Here is a 22,582-nt window from a genome sequence, read left to right as displayed (position 1 = left end):
AAACAGTCCATTTCAGCTTCAGCACAGCCTAATTAGCACAAGTTGAGTGTCTGTTGGATCAGCCTCCCGACTCTCAGCTGTTTCAGGCTGCAGGGATTGCCGTTGCCTATTGTTGCATGGACCTCTGCTGCTTGCTGCAAGGAGGTAAATTGCTGGGAGCAGATTTTTTTTTCTTGTGCTAATCAAGCTATGCTAAAAACGAAAATGAAAGTAAAGCAGGCTGTTTGCTGTTTGCGGCAATGAGGCAAAATTGCTGGGAGGCAGAGGCAGATATTTTTTTTCTTGTTTTCCTCACCAAAAAAGATAGGTGCGTTTTATAGTCCGGAACGTCTTATACTCTGAAAAATACGGTAAATTGAGGACTACCTATATCTCCCTCAAGAAGAACCTGTGCAAAGTGGATGGGGCTAAACAGCAAAATCTACTTCCTTTCTGTCTGGCCTTCCCTTTTTAACCTCTCTTTCTGACTATCTCTTTCTCCCTGCACAGATTTTTCCTCCCACTGTGTAGGAAGAGGCTGCTGGAAAAGTTGGGCTTTTTTTCTCCAAAACGTCTGGTATGAGCTTTGGCAAAGGATGTTCACCCATGAATTAAAGGGTACATGTGAATGACTCGTTTTCTGGGAAAGGGGGCAACGTATAAACTATTTATGTCATCGAAGGGAATATATTTAGAGTTCTGGCATATCTGCTCCCACGTGGCCAAAGTTTCAGCCTGCAATATTTTCCCACGAAAGAGCAGTGAACAGAGCAAAAATGGGGGGGGGGGGAGAGAAATAGCATCCCTTTCTTTCTTTTGAAATAAGGCTCGAAACAAAAGGGTTAATTTTTTTTATACATCCCTGATGATGGTTAGCTGAGGACATGGCAAAGAATCTGGAAAAATGCAAAAGGAATGTAGCGAGAAGCATTCAGAATTCAGTTCCAGAAGGGAAAAAAACAATGTAAAGGGAAGAAAAAATAAGGCATTTTTATTTATTTGCTTGGTCTTAAGTTTAGATCTATAATAACCTGATTCCTGATCTGGCTGATACCACAGCAAGCGCAGCAGCATCTGGAAAGGCCTGTAGTCCAAATAATTTCATCTTTTCCCATCTGGAAATGGCTGTTGGATGAGATTGGTCAGAAGGAACTCTCAAACTTCCTGAGTCTTTGCATCCTCTTGGAATTTCATTCCTTCCTTCTTTCCTTCTTCCCTCCCTCCCTCCCTCCTTCCTTCTTCCCTCCTTTCCCCTCCCCTCCCCTCCCTCCTTCCTTTCCTTTCTTCCTTTCCTTCCTTCCTCCCTCCCTCCCTCCTTTCCTTCCTTCATTCTTTGCTCCCTCCCATCCTTTCCCTCCTCTACCTCCCTCCCTCCTTCCTTCCTTTCCTTCCTCCCTCCTTCTTTCCTTCCTTCGTTTTTCCCTCCCTCCCCCTTTCCTTCCTCCTCCCTCCTTTCTTTCTTTCCTCCCTCCCTCCTTTCCTTCCTTCGTTCCTCCCTCCCTCCTATTTACTTGTGGTGCTAAAGGAAAACAATCATACCCAAATGCTCAAATGAATCACTAGTATAAATCTCTTTACAAACATTCATGTGCATCTAAGGCCCGGAGCTTCTCCCCCAGCCCGTTCTTCAGATGAGGCTCCCTCAATGAAAAAACAGCTGGCTTCTTTCCCAGCGCAGAAGATCATCTGCATTCAACAACTGCACTCAATTCTGGGAAACTGCTGCAGACCGAGGCCTGTTTTTGGCCATAAAAGTTTTGATCCCTTCCCTCCCCAAAAATAAGGCTGCCGTGATGTTTTTCTGCAAATCTAGCTTTAATATTTATTTATTTGTTAGATTTATGGTCTAGCGTTCCTCCAAGGCAACGTATGCGGCATTCCCTTCTTCAGTTTCCTGCACACCAACATTCCTCGGAAGTCAGGAGCAGAGCTGCTGGCCTAAAAATTGCTGCGATCCCTCTGTCTGTCATAAATGCATGCGAGTTGTTAAAACGTCTCAATTTTGATTATGTGACCACAGCAGGGGTGTCAAACTCAATTTCATTGACGGCTGCATCAGGGTTGTGTTTCACCTTGGGGGTGGCAGGAGGTGGCGTGGCCAGCTCGATGTCACTCATTGAGGCTCCATTTTCAGCCATGATGACCTCCTGCAGCCCTTTGCATGTAGCCCTCCCGAGCTCCGTTTTCCCTGGCAGAGGGCTGCAGGAGGTCGTCACGGCTGAAAACAGAGCCTGGGAAGACAGCATGTCGCCCTCCCGAACTCTGTTTTCCGGGAGGCCGGTCTTTGCTGTTTCCAGAGCAGACCTGAGGGCCATATTTAAACACTCTGCAGGCCACACCCAGCCCGCAGGCCTCGAGTTTGACACCCCAGGACTACAGGGACGTTACAAGGGCTATGTGAAAAATGGTCATCATTTTTTTTCAGTGCCGTTGAGAACTGCCTTTCTATAATATAGTGAATGTATATAAATCACAGAATAGTGTTAAAAATGTATGATCTTGTGGGGCTGCATCATTAGCTGTTCAGGGCCGCAGGTGGCCTGTGAGCCTTGGGTTGGACATGTCTGCTTTAACCGATGGATTGTTTTGGGGTTTTCGTACCTTCGACTCAGTCTTGATTTCTAGCAACTGCTTGGAAAAATTCCTGCCATTTTCTTGGCAAGGTTTTCAAAAATGGTTTGCCATTGCCTCCTTCCTAAGGCTAAGAGAAAGTGACTGGCCTAAGGTCACCCAGCTGATTTTATGCCTAAAACAGGACTAGAACTCAGAGTTTCTAGCCTTGTGCCTTAAGTACTACACCAACCTGCCTCTCTTTTAACAGTTTAGGACGCTGATACTTATTAAAGGAACTATAGCTCTTTCACGTACCTATCCTAACATTAAGCTGAGGGCCAAAGAATTGAGGCCTTTGAACTCTGGTGCTGGAGAAGATACCTGAGAGTCCCTTGGACTGCAAGGCGATCAAACCGGTCAGTCCTAGAAGAGGTCAACCCTGTCTGCTCTTTAGAAGGCCAGATCCTGAAGATGAAACTCAAATACTTTGGCCACCTAATGATAAATAAGGACTCATTGGAGAAGAGCCTAATGCTGGGAATGATTGAGGGCAAAAGAAGGAGATGATAGAGAGTGAGTGGCTAGATGGAATCACTGAAGCAGTCAGAGTGAGCTTAAATGGCCTCCAGAGGATGGTAGAGGACAGGAAGGCCTGGAGGAACATCGTCCATGAGGTCGCGATGGGTCGGACACGACTTTGCAACTAACAACAACATCCTAATGTTAGGTGTTGTGGGATGGCCCTGATCATCTCATGGATTCTTCTCCTGAGATTCTTCTCTAACCCGATGCTCTAACTTTGGAAAGCCTTCCTCTGCCACCCGTTTGCTTTATTTTTACTCTGGCATTCAAGATTTAAGCATCCTCTTCTAGCTGTGTCCAACTGGTCCTTATTTAAATACCTCCTTCTTATGCCTCTCTTCGTGTGTGATGGCTACGGCTATTTTAATCCTTTAAAGCTTCGGTTCTCTTCAGTTCATTTTAGTGCTTTATCCTATCTATTTCTGGACTGCCAACCATGCTGAAATTAAAAGATTAATGGAAGAGAAAATGTAAGGAGATGGGATCAATTGAAAAGGATTATGGCATCACTAACCCAAAGGTGCTTTTTCAAGAGGCAACTGGATTTTCTTTGTTTTTCCTTGAAGAGGTTTCCTTCTCATCCAAAAAACTTCACTTCAGTTCAGTTCTGAGGAAGCTTTTTGGATGAGAAGTGAAACCTCTTCAAGGAAAAACAAAGAAAGTCCAGTTGCCGCTTAAGAAAGCAGCTCTGGGACAACCATGACCTGGATGGCTGAGAATCTCCATAAACAGATGGCATCACTAATTACTTTAGTCTGAAATAGTATGAGACAAGCTTTAATAACCCTGTTGTAGTGGGCTATGGAAGTGGCCTTGAGGAAGATATATTCAACAATCGATCAATAAACAACAGTTGAGTCCAGGGCTGAAATCCAGCAGGTTCTGACAGGTTCTGGAGAACCGGAAGCAGAAATTTTGAGTAGTTCGGAGAACCGGCAAATACCACCTCTGGCTGGCCCCAGAGTGGGGTGGGAATGGAGATTTTGCAATATCCTTCCCCCAGGAGTGGGGAGGGAATGGGGGTTTTGCAATATCCTTCCCCTAGGAGTGGGGAGGGAATGGAGATCTTGCAGTATCCTTCCCCTGCCACACCCACCAAGCCATGCCCCCCAAGCCACATCATGCCCATCAAGCCACACCCACAGAACCGGTAGTAACAAAATGTGGATTTCACCACTGGTTTAGTCCCAAAAGTGAGAATGGGGTGAGGAAGAAACTCAATATTTCCCATTCTTGATTCTCTTTGTTATAAGAAGGGGAGAGAAGATTTGCCAGGTTTTCAAGATGTTACATTCTTATCAATAAAGTAGAGTGCCAGTAAAATTTGGAGAGACTATTTCCTGAGATGACCAACTTTGAAGGGTTTTACTCCCAAAGGTGCTTTTTCCAAAAGGAAACTTGACTTTTTTCCCCCTTTGAAAACATTTCGCTTCTCATCCAAGAAGCTTCTTCAGTTCATTGATGAGAAGCAAAACATTTTCAAAGGGTGGGGGAAAAAACCTCCAAGAAAGTCCAGTTGCTTTTGGAAAAAGGACTTTTGGGACAACCATGACCTGGATGACTGAGAATCTCCATAGGCATTTTAGACACTCATTGATTCCCTAAAAATAAAGCACATAAAGAAGAAACACCGATTAATTTGTAGGATTGTTTTGTTTTGTTTTTGTTTTTTTACTTTAGAAACCACCGGCTTCCAAATTATGAGATCAGCAACACAAGTGTATTCAAACCGTCTTTAAAAGAAAAAATAAACTAATATTCCTAACCGAGCATTAAAAGACCTCAGGCAGGAACTGTAGCTGAGCTTCGACGAAATGAGAAACTTGTATCCCTGTATAAAAGTGTGATTTCACGATTTTTTTTTGGAAAACCAGGTCTTTGTGATTTTAGGAGGCTTCACTTCAGCATCTCTGAAGTCGTGCTATTTTCTCCCTTTTCCCCTCAGCCCTTAGAAATGCACGGTGAGCAGCCCAGTTCTGTGACATGGAACTCCAGACTCAGCGACCCAACCCACAAACGGGGTTTGTGTTCCTACACAGACGTACGCAACCTGGAATGTGTAAATCCATCCAGGGCAATGTTTTTTTCCACACTCAATCAGACTTTTTAGTTAAGGCAAGAAACTGCATGACCTCTTGGGAGGAAAGTCATCCAAACTATTTCTCCGTCGGCAACAGACCTTGGCTGATGAATTAAGCAGCCAGCATTGCAATCCTCATGGCAAATACTGATCGGCCTGCGTGCCTCCCCCCCACTTCTTGGCAATGCCTAAAATCTGACGTAGCGAAACAACACAGTTCCCTTTGGGTGCTGGATCAAATGATAGGACCCGTTTTCATAGGAATTTCCTGGGATAATGAAATGCTCTCCCCCCTAAAAAGCTCTTTTGAGGCCTCCAAAAGCCTGTCAGAAGATTCTCCTTGACTTTCCAGTTTTGCATAGTTGAGTAGGTCAATGTGATCCAGCCTAGGCCAGCTCCTGTGTTTCCTATCTATGCTGGGTGCCACTAATGCCGTTCTTGGCTGGCCGAGATCCAAGGATTTTGAATGACCCGAATTCGGGAACTCTCTCTTTGCACATTCATGAAAGTTATCCCCCAAGGTGCCTGAGTGGGGTGTGCTATCCATATCGATAACTACGTGGCTGCCTTTAAGGGTGTCCTTCCTGGGCACAACGTGGTTGCATCCAGGTAGGAAAGTCCACGAGAGTCTCCGGACCTCCTCCTTCTCCTCTGGCAACCTACAATTGTTTTTCAAGTCTTGGATACCCCCCCGAGAAAAGCTCTGCTTTTCAAGCAGACAGCTGTTCAGTTTAATGAGAGGCAAAGGCAGGGCGTTAACAGCTGTAGAGAGGATGGACTCTGTTCCGCGAGTGAAGGAGAAGGCTCCGTTCTCCGGCATGGTGTTGCCGGAGTCCGAATGGATGCTCAAGAGAGACAGCGAAGGTGAGATGCTCTTGTGATGAAAGAATTGGGTCGTGGTTTGGAGCCTGCTGGAATTGCAGCTGTTGATCCATTTCTTTACAGGGCTGGAACAAGACTGGAAGCCACTGGAAGAAAGGTCCACCTCGTAGTAGCCTTCTACGCATTCAGCATTGGCCCTGAGGGTGGACGAGGTGGTCCTTCTCCTTTGAAAGTAATCGCTCGCGGGTCCCGTGTCCTGTGGGAAATTCAGGCCCAGGGAATAGAGCTCCTGCTGCATCAACAAGCGAGTCTCCATGTCTCGGTTTTCATACAGCATCGTATTAGCACAGATGAAGATAAAAAGGCCCACGCCCATGACGACCGGCCCAATGAGCTTCAATTTCTCACTGTGGAGGAAGGAGCGAGCTTGGGGAGAAACCTTAATTTCCTTCCTGATGTCTCCGGTGACATTGGAACTCCCTGGCCTGCCGCCGCCAGACTTTGTACGGTGAGGCCAATACCCGATGACGGCAATGGTCATTCCCACCAAGACCACCGAGATCCCCACCATCACAAAGACTCCCGAGGGCGAGCGCATCCGAAGCTGTCCCTTCACCACCGTCTGCGGGGAGGGCTTGCGCCGAAACCTACCCCTGTGCCACCGAGAAGGCGCGGAGGAGCTTGATGTTTTCTTCTCTGGGGTGTTGTGGGTCTTCATGGCTTCGGCAACTTCAGTTATATGGTCAGTTCCTCTTGGGTTGTCTACAAGTCATCTTAAGAATAGAGAGAGAGGGGGGGGGAGAAGGAAAAGGGTTAACCAACCAGGAGGTAGAAGAGAACATACAACATAGACCAGGGCAATGGTGAAATCCAATTTTTTTTTACTACCGGTTCTGTGGGCATGGCTTGGTGGGCATGGTGTGGCTTGGTGGGCGTGGCAGAGGAAGGATACTGCAAAATCTCTACTCCCACCCCACTCTGGGGGCCAGCCAGAGGTGGTATTTGCCGGTTCTCCGAACTACTTGAAATTTCTGCTACCGGTTCTCCAGAACCTGCTGGATTTCACCCCTGGACCAGGGGTGTCAAACTCAAGTTCTGGGGGCTGGATCCGGCCTGCAGGGTGCTTACATCTGGCCTGTGGGGCGACCCTGGAAACAGCAAAGGAGCAGCCCGCAGTGCCTCTGCCAGTGATAATGGAGCTCCGCGGCCCTCCCGAGCTCTGTTTTCACTGGCAGAGGGTTGCAAGAAGCTGTCGCAGCCAAAAACAGAGCTCAGGAGCCCGTTTTTGCTGGCAGAGCAGCGGTGAAATCCTCTGAAGTCTGCTACCAGTTCTTGAGTCTGCGCACCTGCGCAGCGCTAAAAAGGGAACATTTTGAAGCCTTCTGAGTCTGCAAAGGTAAGAAGAACAGCGGGGAGGGGGATGGGGGACTCCGCTGTGCCACACGATTTAGATTAGCTAGAAAGCAGGAAATCCGATAACTCTACCTAATATAAATCAAGTGTCACAGCTGATCATCAGAAATACCAGTTTGCCTGAACTGGTAGCATTTTTTACTACTGGTTCAGGAGAACTGGTCTGAACTGGTAGCATTTCACCCCTGTGGCAGAGCGTTCGGTCCACCACAGGCACCCCTGACACGAGCGACGTCAAGCTGGCCATGCCCACACTGGCCCCCGAGATCAAACACAACCCTGATGCAGCCCTCAATGAAATCGAGTTTGACACCCCTGACATAGACATAGGTCCAAGGGCTTCTAGTCCAATCCCTTGCCTAAATGAGGTAGGAGACCTTATTCCATCCCTGATGGCATGAATGTAATTGGAAGGCTGTGATTCATCAAGAAGGGCTTATAAAGACCTCCTAAACTTTCCTTCCCAACCGACAGGTCCACCTCTAAGCTCTACTACTGACTCAGGTAGGTTTACTGTATTTTTCGAAGTATAAGATGCACCTTTTTCTCCCAAAAAAGAGGGTGAAAATCTGGGTGCGTCTTATACTCCGAATGTAGCCCCACCCAGCCTCGCAAATGGAGATTTCAGAGGCTGAAAGAAGCCTCTGAAAGAAGCTTCAGAAAAAAAGTCTCTGAAAGGCTTTTATCTAAAATAATATGGCAAGCAACAAAAGAAGAATCAGTAAAGATTCTAACCAAACTATGCTAACAAATCTGGAGAATGACACAATAGCCAACAGATGGGAAGAGTTTAATCTACATACCAATACCAAAGAAAGGAGATTGAACAGAGTACAGATAGTCCTTCAGAATAAAAGCCTCTGAAAGAAGCTTCAGAAAAAAAGCCTCCAAACAGAGCTTTGGAAAAAAAGGCTTTTTTTCTGAAGCTCTGTTTTGGAGGCTTTCAGAGGCAGAAATTATGTTTTTTTCTGAAACAGAGTTTCAGATATTTCAGAGACAGAAAAAAAAAGCAAGGCACAGAGCTCACAACCAATGAACCTGTTGCTAAAATTCACTTCTGGGAACAGTTGATTGGGGGTATTCCGGGAGGCCACCCACCAATCAGCTTTTTTCTTATTTTCCTCCCCAAAAACTAAGGTGCGTATTATACTCTGAAAAATACGGTATATACATTGAGGATCTCATCTTGGACAATGTAGAACTTTAGGTACGTGAATAAGATACTAGAGGCACGTGTTCTTTGCATAACACAATAACTTAGTCACAAAAAGCTTTGAACCAGAGAAAAGGGATATCAAAGCTCTAATCAACAACCAAACATTTTGTGAATTAAAAAAAGCTAGATTGAGACCCGAGTTTCAAATCCTGATCCAAACCTAACCCTTCTTGGCCAGCTCAGCTAGCCTAGGGGGGGAAACTACTGTCTAGATTTGGTAATGAATTTATTCTAATAGACCCATGCAGACTTTCCTGGGAGTGTGAAAACATATCCCCAAAAGCTATTGTGTGCGTTGTCTTTGTGGTGGTCCACATCCTCCCTGCAGCTTTGGAGACCAAAGCAATGGGCCAGTCTTGCTGTTTCTCCATTATCTCAGCCCTTTATATCTGTCCTAATTTTTTAAAAAGTGGGTCTGGTGATACAATGCAGGAGCTCAAGGTGAGCTGCCACATTGCTAGAAACATGATTTAAAGCTAATACGACAATGTATTGAGCATGCAAGCAAACCCAACATAAATTCTTTGTTTTCATTTAATCATTTTAAGGTATTATCTGTCTCTGGGAAAAGACATTAAGTGAACAAGCTTTAGAATGACATATGTGTTCCTGTCCCGAACTGTCAAATTCCGACACCAGGAGGAATTATAGGAAGAAAGAGAAAGGGATTTTTAAAACTTCAAAAACATGAATCCACCAATATTAAGTAATCCCTAAAGATACAAATAAATACAGATGTAACTATAGATCTATTTGTCACACATATACTGGATATTTCATAGACAGGCAATATCCTGACTCTGTAAACTGCTTGCAGAGGACTGTAAAGCATCGTGAAGCGGTATATAAGTCTAAATGCTATTGCTACCAATATTGGTAAGCTCAATGGGGAATCTAGATTTATTTTACGAACCTTGTTACTGACTTTAACATCTGCCGTGGTTCACTTACCAACAGTGGCAAGAAAGGTTGCAAAACGGGGCAAAGCTCACTTAAAAGATGTCTTGCTTAGCAACAGAAATTTGGAGCTTGATTGTGGTCATACGTTGAGAACTACACCTTTAGTGCAGGGGTCTCCAACCTTGGCAACTAAGCCTGGAGAACTTCAACTCCCAGAATTCTGGGAGTTGAAGTCCTCCAGGTTTAAAGTTGCCAAGGTTGGAGACCCCTGCTTTAGTGTGTTAATTTGCTACACGTCTTGCTGACAGATGACAATTTTTATCATTTCGGCAAAAATGTTTTGATGGCATTGCTGCCTCTCTTCGAATGAGATTCATGCATACATTCTACTCTATGCCTTCTCAGCCCTTACGGCAATAAAATAACACGGCCCTTACTTTTGCTTATCAGCCTTGGTCCAACCTCTTGATTGTTTCTCTTGTCTATTACAACATCCCCGGATCTCCTAACACAGGCATCAACATCATGCAGAAGAATTTCTGGAACGAGCTGTCTTTCTTGAACTTTTCAAGAACTCAAAACTCTCAGCTACAAAATCCTAACACTCAAAGTTCTAAGATGTCAGTTGAAGAGTTCCATACTATGAAAATAATCTAATCAGTCACTGTTCCTAAATAACCACTTGAGAAGCTTTGGTTGCTCGGCTCATGAAAAGAGAACTAGAAACATCCCACGATGCCTTACCAAAATGTAACTCATCTTACCTAAGGCTTATTCGGAGGCTCATGTTTCTAGCAATATAGCAGACTGCAACTCACGTTGAGCTCCTGCCTTGTACATCACACCCACTTTTTAAAAATTAGGACAGATTCAGTGAGCTGCTTCAGAGATAATGAAGGCCAGTCCTAGAGAAACTGAAGGTCTACCCCAGGGGTCTGCAACCTTAAACACTCAAAGAGCCATTTGGACCCGTTTCCCACAGAAAAGAAAACACCGGGAGCCACAAAACTCCCATGCCTGACTATTTCCTGAGGAGGCACAAAACTAGCATATGTAGTTGAATTAAACATTTTGTTTTCTTCTGAAACTTTTCTTTTCTTGGATTTATCCATGGTTGGCCTACTGGGGGTTTGAAAAGCTCAATAAATTGCGTGCCAGCGGGTGTCGCACATTGGTGGTTGTGATGCATATTTTGAGTGACGGAGCCACAGCGGAGGGATGAAAGAGCCACATGTAGCTCCAGAGCCGCGGGTTGCTGACCCCTGGTCTACCCGAAGAGAAGACCTCACCTGGACCCCACCTGATCACGTTTGCAAATGGAACAGGGGTCTTCAGGTTCCACCTCTTTAAGAATGTCTGCAAGATCCAGCATCCAGGTTATGATCCTTTAACCTAAAGAGCTCAACATGGTTTCCAATCAAGTGCCTCTGGGAAGTAGGTCATTGTGGTATACATTTTAGACCTCACCTGGAAATCCTTATGAATTTTCATCATAAGGGAGATCTGGATGATTTATCCCAGTGGTTGGCAACCTTAAACACTCAAAGAGCACAAAGGCCCTAACCGGAAGCCCCCCCCCCCCCATTCAATTCTGGAGCCAACCGGAAGTCCAGTTCCCCCATCATAGAGTCTCCCCCTAGCGCAGCGTCCTTTTCCCTCTACCTGTCCTAACCAAAAGCCCTATCAATTGTGGAGCCGACCAACAACAGGGAGCCGCAGCAGAGGGATGAAAGAGCCACATGCGGCTCCAGAGCCGCAAGTTGCTGACCCCTGACTTATCCAGTCCTCTCTAAAAGCAAGCACTACCTGGATAAGATTGGCATAACTTGCTTGGTAGGAGTTGCCAAGTATGATAATGAAGGTTATGCAGATCCTAATTTTAAAAGGAATGCAACCAAACCATTTGGAGATTCTATAAGAATTAGTATCTCACCGGATGCCCTTCGCATGCATTGGGATTATAATTCCCTGGGAAATCTGGACACTGAAATTCCAGCAGACTCAGGAAGACACAAGGTGGAGAGACAGAAACAATTCAGGAAATCATGTAGATATTTTTTGAAGTGGTTCAGACTTTGAGGCAGATTTAACATGACAACTATTGCTAATATTCATTTATCTGGAATTAAATACAACTAAAAAAAGCAGAGCAAGACAGAACTTAATTCAGAGCCAGAGAAAGCTGCTCTATGCAGAGTTCAAAATCATAATGTTATTATTAGAATTCTAGAGAAAGGTTACATAAGCCCATATAAGTCTCTGTGTCTGTTTTTTTAAAAAAAGTTCCGGGACTCTTTGACACTGTTACTGAAACGGACTGATTAAGTCCATATTTTGGCAGGAGATATCTGACCTTTCTAAATAAAAAGTTACTTAGGATGCTTGCTTCCAAGGTCAGCTGATGATTCAACTGTGAATTCTGTCCATCCCTATAAACTGTTCTGTGCTACCCCGTGGCATTTTAATTCACAGAGCAGGGAGAGTCAGATTAGTGACTATTCAGAATGACAAATGCTACAGAAATGGAAACATTAGTGACATCCCAAAATATACTGAAAGCTGCTTGCCTGTGATTTTAATATTTAAGAATTCTGCCGGGGTTTTTTCTGTATGTAATAGATACCCTTGTATATTTTGTTTAAAGTTCAGATAATGGAACTTTGGACATGTTTCTCTACTAATAAAACATTCTATGTCTGTACAGATTTGTATATGTATATTACCCTGTTTTCCCCAAAATAAGACATCCCCTGATAATAAGCCCAATTGGGCTTTTGAGCACTTGGCAATAAGGCCAAGCTCTTATTTCAGGATTCAAAAAAATATAAAACAGGGTCTTATTTTTGGGAAAACACGGTATCAATCAATCAAACATCTATGTATATTTGAACAGGATGAGTGCAAGCACTATTGAGAATTCCAGTTGGCTTCGAAGTATCACAAATTCATGTCTGTTCAAGCTATTACAGTTCAGAAAAGGAACTCAGCCAGATGTTGCTAATCTCACAATGCCAACACCCTGCTGGATCAGACACCTGTACAGATTTATCAACCATGACTTTGTCAACTTCCTTCTTAATGCCACTCAGTTAGTGGCAGCCTTCACTTTTTGTACTAACAACTGACACAATTTGCACTGCAGTCAAAAGCTGGAGCATTAAGCAAACATTGGAACCATTATCCCAGGAAGCTTCCATACTATATAGGACAGGGGTGTCAAACTCAAGGCCCGCGGGCCAGATGCGGCCCATGGGGCCACCCTGGAAACATTGAAGGACCGGCCCACGGTGCCTCTGGCAACAAAAACAGAGCTTGGGAAGGCCGCGTGTGGCCCTTCCAGGCTCTGTTTTCAGCCATGACAGCCTCCTGCAGCGCTCTGCCAGCAAAAACGGAGCTCAGGGAAGCCGTGCAGGGCCCATCTGGGTTCCGTTTCTGGTCATGACGGCCTCCTGCAGCCCTCTGCCAGCAAAAATGGAACCCGGGGAGGCTGTCATGGCTGAAAATGGAGCCATGGTGGGCCTCACGTGGCCTCCCCGGGCTCAGTTTTTACTGGCAGAGGGCTGCAGGAGACCGCAACGGCCGAAAACAACCTCGATGAGTGACATCAAGCTGGCCACGCCCATCCCATCCATGCCCATCCTGGCCACACACACACTCGGCCCCCTGAGGTCAAACACAACCCTGGTGCGGCCCTCAATGAAATCGAGTTTGACACCCCTGATATAGGAGCTCTATATCCAGAAGGGAAGCTTAACATTACAGGTAGTCCTTGACGTATGACAACAGTTGAAATGAGTTGTGCCTCATTTTATGAGCTTTCTTTTGCCGCAGCTGTTAAGCGAATCACTGCAGTTGTCATGTGAATCATGTGGTCATTGAGTGAATCTGGCTTCCCCATTGACTTTGCTTGTCAGAAGCGGGCTGGGGAGGTTACAAATGGTGATCACACCTTCCCAGGACAGCACAACTGTCATAAATACCTGCCAATTGCCAAGTGCCTGAATTTTAATTATGTGACCATGGGGATGCTGCAACGGTCATAAGTTGAAAACAAGTAATAAGTCCCTTTTTTCAGTGCCATTGTAGCTTTGAACTGTCACTAAAACGAATGGTTGCACATCAAGGACCACCTGAAGTCTGTGTTCTGTCTATCATCAGCATCATGAAATCTGAAATAGAGCCCCCCTCCTGCCCCCCCCCCGGGTGGCATTTCTGGTGTAACGTTGAGCTTTTCTTGTTTCTTCTCATTTCTTTACGTCAATTGCCTGACTAAAAATCTGCGAAAGCTTTTAGGTCAATTGGGTTCCTTCAAAAAAAAAAAAAAGAAAGAAAGAAAAAGAAAAAAAATCAGGTCAGGATTTATTCATTTTTATTTTTAATCCCCCAGTCAGCATGGCTAGTGGCTTATTTATTTATTTACTTACTTACTGTATGCCATTAATTCCTCCTGGAACCCGAACGTGTTTTCAGAGACAGGCATGGAAAACAGACGCAGTTTTAATTTTTGCAAAATGGGACACAATGAATTGATGAACTGGCCAGGCATTGCGTCTGTCCTTGTACCAGATGCACCGGGTTTAAATTCAGTGCCTGACACAACATCATGTTTCCGTGCTCTTCAAACCCACTCATTGCAGAAAATGGATAGGTCAAAGACTTGCTGCAATATACTTGCAAATTCCCTGAAGCCCGTGATCTTATAACTGGTACTAATTAGGAGAGCTATTAATGGGATAGACCCATATTGTTTGCATGAAATGTTCCAAATCAGGAACTGGATTAACCAGTTTCTAGCAATCTTTGGAAACCGTTTCCTGACTGCCTCCGACGCTGCCAGTTTTATGCAATTATAAGAGTTCAAACAGACCTAATTTCTTGCTCCAAGTGGAGAGCTCGAGCATCCCGCATTAAGTACTGACCAGCCTCTGCTCAAACGACAGCCACACACATCCCACTCAAATCACAAAATCAGCCTTCTTGGCAAGCTCATTAGGTTGGCAAAATGTTATTCCAAACATTAAATGCTCTGCAAAAGAAGGCCATTCTTGGTGCCAGAAGAAAGCTAGCCTTTATTTTCCTTTTCTTTCAAGTATTTTCAGATAAACTTGGTACAGACATTCGACCGAGTCATGGTTTGTGACTTGCTGCAAAAAGACACAACTGGCTGGGATCAGATAATAGGCGAGGCCACACATAGGTAAACCCTCCTGCAGCCTATTACATGGTAGTACTACATATAATGTAGGAGTCCATTATAGTAGTACTGGAACCCGCACTGCATATCGGACATTAACACAATTGAGTAAGTCCAGAGGTATTTCACGAGAAGATTCCTCCATTCCTCTGCTCGCAACAGAATCCCTTATGCCACCAGGCTCGAAATGTTGGGCTTAGACAACTTAGAACTACGCCGCCTTTGGTCCGACCTACGCGTAGTACATAAAATTATCTGCTACAACGTCCTACCTGTCAATGACTACTTCAGCTTCAACAGCAATAATACACCAGCACACAATAGATACAAACTTAAGGTAAACCGCTCCAAACTCGATTGCAGAAAATACGACTTCAGCAACAGAGTGGTCAATGCTTGGAATGCACTACCTGACTCTGTGATTACTTCCCCTAAGCACCATAACTTTAACCTTAGACTGTCTACTGTTGACCTCACCCCATTCCTAAGAGGTCTGTAAGGGGCGTGCATAAGCACACCAACGTGCCTACCATCCCTGTCCTACTGTCCCCATTTATTTGTATCCATTTCCTGTATTCATAATCATGTTTATACTTCTATCTGTTATCTTGACATGCTTGACAAATAAATAAATAAAATAAATAAATGTCTGCACTAGGTGGACTCTGGTTCATTTCAGATTACTTGGATACAATGCACTGACATTAGACAGGGGGTGCAAGGATGCCTTATTAAACTAAGATTTCCCTACTTCTTTTCCCATCTTAAAGCAACTTAGAAGAACACAGAATCTCAGAGTTGGAAGGGACCTTGGAGGTCTTCTAGTCCAACCCCGATCGAATAGGAGACTCTGTCTATACCAGGGGTCTACAACCTTAAACACTCAAAGAGCCATTGGGACCCGTTTCCCACAGAAAAGGAAGACACCAGGAGCCACAAAACCTGGGTGGGTGTGGCCAACTCAACATCACTCATTTCTACCAGTCACATGACCCCACCCTAGCCACGCCTACCCAGCTGGTCATTAGGGCAGAGAACCGACTGTTAAAAAACACAGGGAACCACAAAACCCTTTTGACATCTCTCTCTCCCTCCCTCCCCCCCACTCTGTTTCTCTCTCTGTCTCTCTTGCTCCCCCGCCCCCCACTCTGTATCTCTCTCTGTATCTATCTGCCCCGGCCGCTTCTCCATCCCCTACCATCGTCCTTACCTTCTCAGGCCAGGTGAGGAGTGACTGGGAGGGGAGGGCGAGGGGTGGGGCCAGCCAGTGATGTGATCACCTGATAGGGAGCCACAGCAGAGGGCCCAAAGAGCCGCATGCAGCTCCGGAGCCACAGGTTGCTGACACCCTGTCTATACCATTTCAGATAAATAGAGCCTTGGTAGTACAGTGGTCTAAGGCACCCTGTTATTAAGCTGGTTATTAAGACAGCTGCCTGCAATTACTGCAGGTTCGAATCTTACCAGGCTCAAGGTTGACTCAGCCTTCCATCCTTTCTAAGGTAGGTAAATTGAGGACCCAGATTGTGGGGGCAATAAGCTGACTTTGTATAAATATACAAAAGGATGAAGGCTATTGCTGAGCACATTGTAAGCCGCCCTGAGTCTCCGGAGAAGGGCGGCATATAAATCAAATTAAAAAAAAAATAAAAATGATTGTCCGGACTTCTTTTTGAAATCCTTCGGTGATGGAGCACCCACAACTTCTGAAGGCAAACTGTCCCACTGGTTTATTGCTCTCACCATTACGACATTTCCCCTTAGTTCTAAGTTGCCTTTTTTTTGAGTGTTAGAATTGCTGATTCCGGCTGATTCCTGTCCAGAAGATCTGCAACAGCTCTCCCTCTGAGCCTTCGTGCCTGTGAGCCAATGGTTGTACTTGGGTCCTTTCTGGAGAGCTGAGAACTGCAGTGGGCAGGAGCAGCAGTGTAGAGTGGATAAAGGGCCATAGCTTGCATGGGCATACAGCTGGGATTTTTCTTTTTTCCACTGGGAAGGGAACGTGCATTTTTTAAAAAACTCTATTATTAGGACTATTTTTAGATGAAGCACTCCTGGGAAACTACTGACTTTCCCACTGCAAAAGGATGGAAAATGTTGGCACTGACATCCTGTAGTTGTGACTGGAGAGATTTGGGGCGGGGGCACAGAAAGGGATCTGAGCCCTTCTATTGATGCATGAAGATCACAGTCCAAGAGACTAGAATCATATTTCACGTGAGCTGTTGGAATTCAACTTTGCATGGACCAGATTTATGCGCCTAATAAGCCTACCGATCACCGGGTACGACACTAAAGAGAGGTAGCAATGTATAACATGCCTCCCATTCGTTAGAGCTGTGTTTCTCAACCTTGGCCACTTGAAGATGTGTAGCGTTCAACTCCCAGAATTCCCCTCCTGGGAATTTTAGCCCATTGTGTCAATCAAGTGCAAGCAATGGTAGAATTTTATTGAAGGACATAACTCAGCTTCCTAACTTCTAAAGGACTACAGGAAGCTATCCAGTGGTATCTAACATGGCTGGCTGGGGAATTCTGAGAGTTGAAGTCCACACATCTTCAAATGGTCTTCCAGGTGCGCTTCAAGGTTTTGGTTACCACCTTTAGAGCGCTCCATGGCATCGGACCGGGATATCTACGAGACCGCCTTCTGCTACCAATAGCCTCTCACCGACCAGTACACTCCCATAGAGAGGGGCTCCTCAGGGTGCCGTTGGCCAAACAGTGTCGACTGGCGGCCCCCAGGGGGAGAGCCTTCTCTGTGGGGGCACCTACCATCTGGAACGAGCTCCCCCCAGAGATACGGAGGATCCCGGACCTGCGCACGTTTCGTCGTGCTCTCAAAACTTTTTTATTTCAGCAGGCTGGCCTGGCCTAACTCTCCTCTTTTAAATTCTTAATTCGTGATTTTATAAATTGGGTGTTTTAATCTGTGTTTCGGCCAAAATATTTAATAATTTTAAGGGATTTTTAATATTTGTATTATCTGTATTTTATCTTGGCTGTTCACCGCCCTGAGTCCTTCGGGAGTAGGGCGGTATAGAAATTTGATTAATAAATAAATAATAAATAATAAATGGATGAGATTGAGAAATTCTGGGCTAGAGTGATATTCTCAGGTCTTTCATTGGTGAAATACTTTCAGCACCTTTAGCCAATTCCTCCCACCACCAGCACCCCGACAAACATATCCAAAAATAGCCCTGCAGCAGTGGTGGGTTTCAAATTTTTTTACTACCAGTTCTGTGGGCGTGGCTTGGTGGGCGTGGCAGGGGAAGGCTACTGTAAAATCTCCATTCCCACCCCAATCCAAGGGAAGGTTACAGCAAAATCCCCATTTCCTCCCGATCAGCTGGGACTCGGGAGGCAGAGAATAGATGGGGGCGGGGCCAGTCAGAATTTTTACTACTGGTTCTCCAAACTACTCAAAATTTCTGCTACCGGTTCTCCAGAGCTGGTCAGAACCTGTTGAAACCCATCTCTGCCCTGCAGGTACTCAAGGAGTCTCTACTCTAAGGGGCTGCCACAAAGAACAGGGGTTAAACTATTCTCCAAAGCACCTGAAGGCAGGACAAAAAGCAATGGATGGAAATGAATCAAGGAGTGAATCAACTTAGAACTAAGGAGAAATTTCCTGACAGTGAGAAGAATGGAATGAATGGCCTGCCTTCAGAAGTTGTGAGTGCTCCATCACTGGAGGCTTTTAAAAAGAGATTGGAGAACCATTGGTCTGTGATGGCTAACCTTTTTGCCATCGCGTGCCAAAAGCAGGGGGAGTGCGGGGGTGGGGGGCGCGTGCAGGTGTGCCCACACCCATAATTCAATGCGCCCCATCCCCCGCGCCTGCGCGCATGATCCCCCCGCGCTCCCCCCTGCTTTTGGCACGCGATGGCACAGTGGGCCAAATAAGCCTGTTTTTTGCCCTCCCCAGGCTCCATAGGCTTTCTTGGCGCCTGGGGAGGACGAAAACAGCCTTCCCCAGCACCCCCGGAGGCCCTCCAGAGGCTGGAAACGGCCCATTTCCCGACTTCCGGTGGGCCCGGAAGGCCAGAAAATTAGCCACACGCATGTGCGCTGGAGCCGAGCTAGGGCAATGCTTGCGTGCCCACAGATATGTTCGCCATCACAGGCATAGGGTGTCCTGCTTGAACAGGGGGTTGGACTAGAAGACCTCCAAGGTCCTTTCCAACTCTGTTATTCTGTTATTCATCCTGCCTCCAAAGGGAATTAGGCTAAGCAACGGGGTAGGGATGGGGGGTAAACTAACTTCCAGATCCGTACTCCATGTCACATCATTTGCCTCCCGAAACAGGAAAGTTTATTTGTAGACGTCTTTGGCAACAGCTTTTTGGGGTCACCAGAACATCCTTTTTTCTTTTTGCTAGTCTCTCTGGAAAATTCCTCCTTCTGCATTGCTGCATTATTCTTGTGTTTTAAGATTAAACATTGGGGGTGGGTGAAGGGGGGAGAAGGAACAGCCAAACAGCACTGCTTTCCCTGCCTGTGACTCACAAGGGCCCCCTTCCTATATATCTGCATTACACAGTGCAGATTGTTCTCGGTTACTGGATTCTTTGCTTACAGGATCATTTTTTTTTTAAATGCTTGCTCAGCGCAGCCTCTGCTTTTCTGTTTAGCATTAATACTCAGGCTTAGGAGTCAACTTTAAAATGACTAAAATGCTCCGTGATGCCGTCTGTATCTGTAGCGGGAGTGACACATTTTGCTGTGAAAATACAGAGGAAGCCAAGTACATGAAGAACCAGCCTAATGGGAAAATAATTTGGATCTAACTTTTTTCCCTGCCAGGCTAACTTTCTGCATGCAAGGCAGGTGTGGGTTCTAAAATTTTTTACTACCGGTTCTGTGGGCGTGGCTTATTTTGTGGGTGTGGCTTGATGGTCATGTGACAATTCTTTAGGATTTAGCAGAGGTATTAGTCTACCAGGCTTTTAACTGCTTGCAGAGCTGTACCAGTCTACTCATTTATTTTTGGAGGCACTGGTCTACCTATGTATTTTTGCAGGCACCGGTCTACCACACTGCCTTTTAACACTGATCATCTGTAGGACGGCCCTTTAAAGCCTTGCGGCAAGAGTTTAAACAGTTTTTTTCCTTCTAGCCCATCAGCTGGGACTCAGGAGGCAGCAATAGATTGGGGGGTGGGACCAAATAAAAGGTAAGAATAACGCGGGGGGGCAGAACTGGTTCGGTGACATCATATCATCACCGCTACCGGCTTGGCAGAACCGAGCAGAACCGGGAGGAACCCACCACAGATGCAAGGTCTGGGAAGGGTAAAGATTGCTCCTTTCCATCAGCAGGTACAAGCCACCAGCTTCTGTCTAGAAATGAACCAGCATTCAGATTCAGCACAAATCTTTAATTCACCCTTATTTGTCTTTGCTGTATTACAATGCATTTCAGCAATGCATGAAACCTTCCCCGTGCTAATTTTTTTTTTTTTTGCTTTAATTTATATGCCGCCCTTCTCCGGAGACTCAGGGTGGCTTACAATGCTTTAAGCAATAGTCTTCATACTTTTGTATGTTTATATAAAGTCAGCTTATTGCCCCCACAATCTGGGTCCTCATTTCACCTACCTTTGAAAGGATGGAAGGCTGAGTCAACCTTGAGCCTGGTGAGATTCGAACTTGCAGTAATTGCAAGCAGCAGTTGTTAATAACAGTGCTTTAGTCCACTGTACTACAGGCTCTTTTTAATAATTAATGGTGGATAATCAACAAAATTTAGAGATTGCAGAGTTACTATTAGGTCAACAGCACCTTTTTTGGGGATAGGTGTGTGTGTGAACGAAGCACAAAAGCATAATATTTTTTTCCCCAAATTAAAGCGTAATTTTCTATTTTGGAGGAAGCAGATGCTCCAAGACAATAAAGACGGCAGAAAGAGAAATAATTTCTAATAAAGTCAGGTTGTGCTTTGTGCACAACTGAAGGTGGGTCTACCTTGATTGGCCTGCGCCAACTCTTATAAATTTGCACCAGTTCAAAACCTTTAAAATGGACTTAGGCTTCCAATGTGTTGTGCTTATTCCTTTAACGGTAACACTAGCAAACAAATAGCAAGTTCTCAAAGTAGTAAACAATATTGTGGCGTCCTTGTTTTCTTGTTTTCTTCTTTTGTAAAAAACTTTCCCAAAGTGGTTTATAAAAAAATAAGATCACATACAGGAAAGAACAAGTAGAAAAAAAAAAGAGAGAAAATGTTACCAGTAGTAAAAGTACAGTTATGTTAAAATCCTGCATGATTTAATAGCAATGAAGTGAACCACATTTTGAATAAAATGGATTTGGGTTCAATAGAGAAGATAATATATAGCTCAGGACTGAATTGTGGGGTCCTTGGTGCTCTTTGAGCTTAGTTGTTATCTTGTAGACATTTCATTACCGAACTAGGCAACATCTTCAGTGCTAGAGGACAATGGGGTTTGCTCTCTGTTTATATACAGTAGCTTAGCCTGTCAGTTGATCTATCTACAAATTTATATATATAAACGCGAAAACCACTCACGCCGTATTCACAAAATCTCCAGAACTGTAAAGCCTACAAACTTGAAATTTGCCATGTATGTTTTGCTTGGCTTCTAGGTGCTCACTAAGAAAGGATTTTTCAAAAAGACCACCAGAGCATTAGTATTTCCTATATTTATAAAATTTTATTAAGTTATATTCTAGTACAAGTATATATAGTATTTCCTATATTATTATTAACACGCTCTGACGCTAAGGAGTTTTACTTCCCCTCCCCACCTGAAAAGAAATCTGTTCCAAATGCAAAACACAAGCAGAGGAGAGGAGTTTCACTTTCACTTTTATTTTCCCAGCAGGAAGCAGATTTAATACAGAACACTTGAGCTAAGCCATGGCCAGGCTCCTTCCTGTCTCCTTCTTGCTCACACAGCAAATACTGTTTCACTTTCCAAACATCCCTCTGATGCTAAGGAATTCTACTCTCCCTCACCACCTGAAAAGAAATCTATTCCATGCTCTGATGCTAAGGAGTTCTATTCCCCCTCCCCAACTCAAAAGAAATCTGTTCCAAATGCAAAACACAAGCAGAGGAGAGGAGTTTCGGTTTCAGTTTTACTTTCACAGCAGCAACCTGTGCTGTTGGGAGGCTTCTGTGTGGCAAGGCTGAGGGGAAGAAGGGGACAGGATAGAAGAGGCTTCTGTGGGGCAAGACTGAGGGAGAGAAGGGGATAGGATAGGAGACATTTCTGTGGGGCAAGCCTGAGGGAAAGAAGGGGAGAAGAGAGGCCGATCATAACTACTCATTAATTTTCAAGCTGTAAGTGTCGATTTATCAAGCCCCATCACATAGTTTTGTAGCAAAGCACAGGTATCCAGCTAGTTTTAAATAAAAAGAAGTAAAATGCAGTTTTGAAACTGGACCTTTCTCGATTGTTTTCATGTATTTCAGGTATGTCTATGTATTAAATTTGTTGCCCACCACAATCAACAACAATCAATCTTGGTGGCTTATAATCACCCAGTCAGGTGCTCTCTGAGCCTGGTTGTCTGTTTGCATTTCATTATCCCACTAGGTAAAATCTTTCCATACTTCAGCCCAGAGCTACATATATTCTTTTTCTATTGTCATTAAAACATCTGCGCTACAGCTATATATTAATAAAATAAAGGTCAAACTTGAAAAAGAATATATATAATAAAATACTGAGGGGGTGTGGGAGCTACAAAATTAATCCCTAGTGAGAAGCAATAAAGGAAGTCAATGGCAATCATCAAAATTCGAACTCTCTTCTGTTTTTACAATTTATTAATAAGTGGGAGTTGATCATAACTTGAAGGACGATATTCTA

General features: G+C 44.7%; 1 protein-coding gene across 3 annotated transcripts in view; it reads right to left on the bottom strand.

Annotated features, from left to right (window-relative positions):
- Nucleotides 1–22,582, bottom strand: part of TMEM200B (transmembrane protein 200B) — a 41,274-nt gene that overhangs the window by 1,561 nt on the left and 17,131 nt on the right. For 2 of the 3 annotated variants that reach the window (XM_034413679.2, XM_087876341.1), the window contains exon 3: nt 4,765–6,789. In XM_034413679.2, the coding sequence (XP_034269570.2) occupies nt 5,430–6,734 (1,305 nt within the window). In that variant the 5' untranslated portion in view covers nt 6,735–6,789 and the 3' untranslated portion in view covers nt 4,765–5,429. Of the gene's footprint in view, nt 1–1,010; nt 1,107–4,764; nt 6,790–22,582 lie in introns of those variants that run through there. The other variant, XM_087876342.1, reaches the window with a different exon arrangement.

This window comes from Pantherophis guttatus, chromosome 10, assembly GCF_059756535.1.
Source record: "Pantherophis guttatus breed Tessera chromosome 10, ASM5975653v1, whole genome shotgun sequence".
NCBI classification, from domain to species: Eukaryota; Metazoa; Chordata; class Lepidosauria; order Squamata; family Colubridae; genus Pantherophis; species Pantherophis guttatus.
The sequence above is the reverse complement of the archived record's forward strand: the minus strand, read 5'-3'. Positions and strand labels throughout refer to the sequence as shown.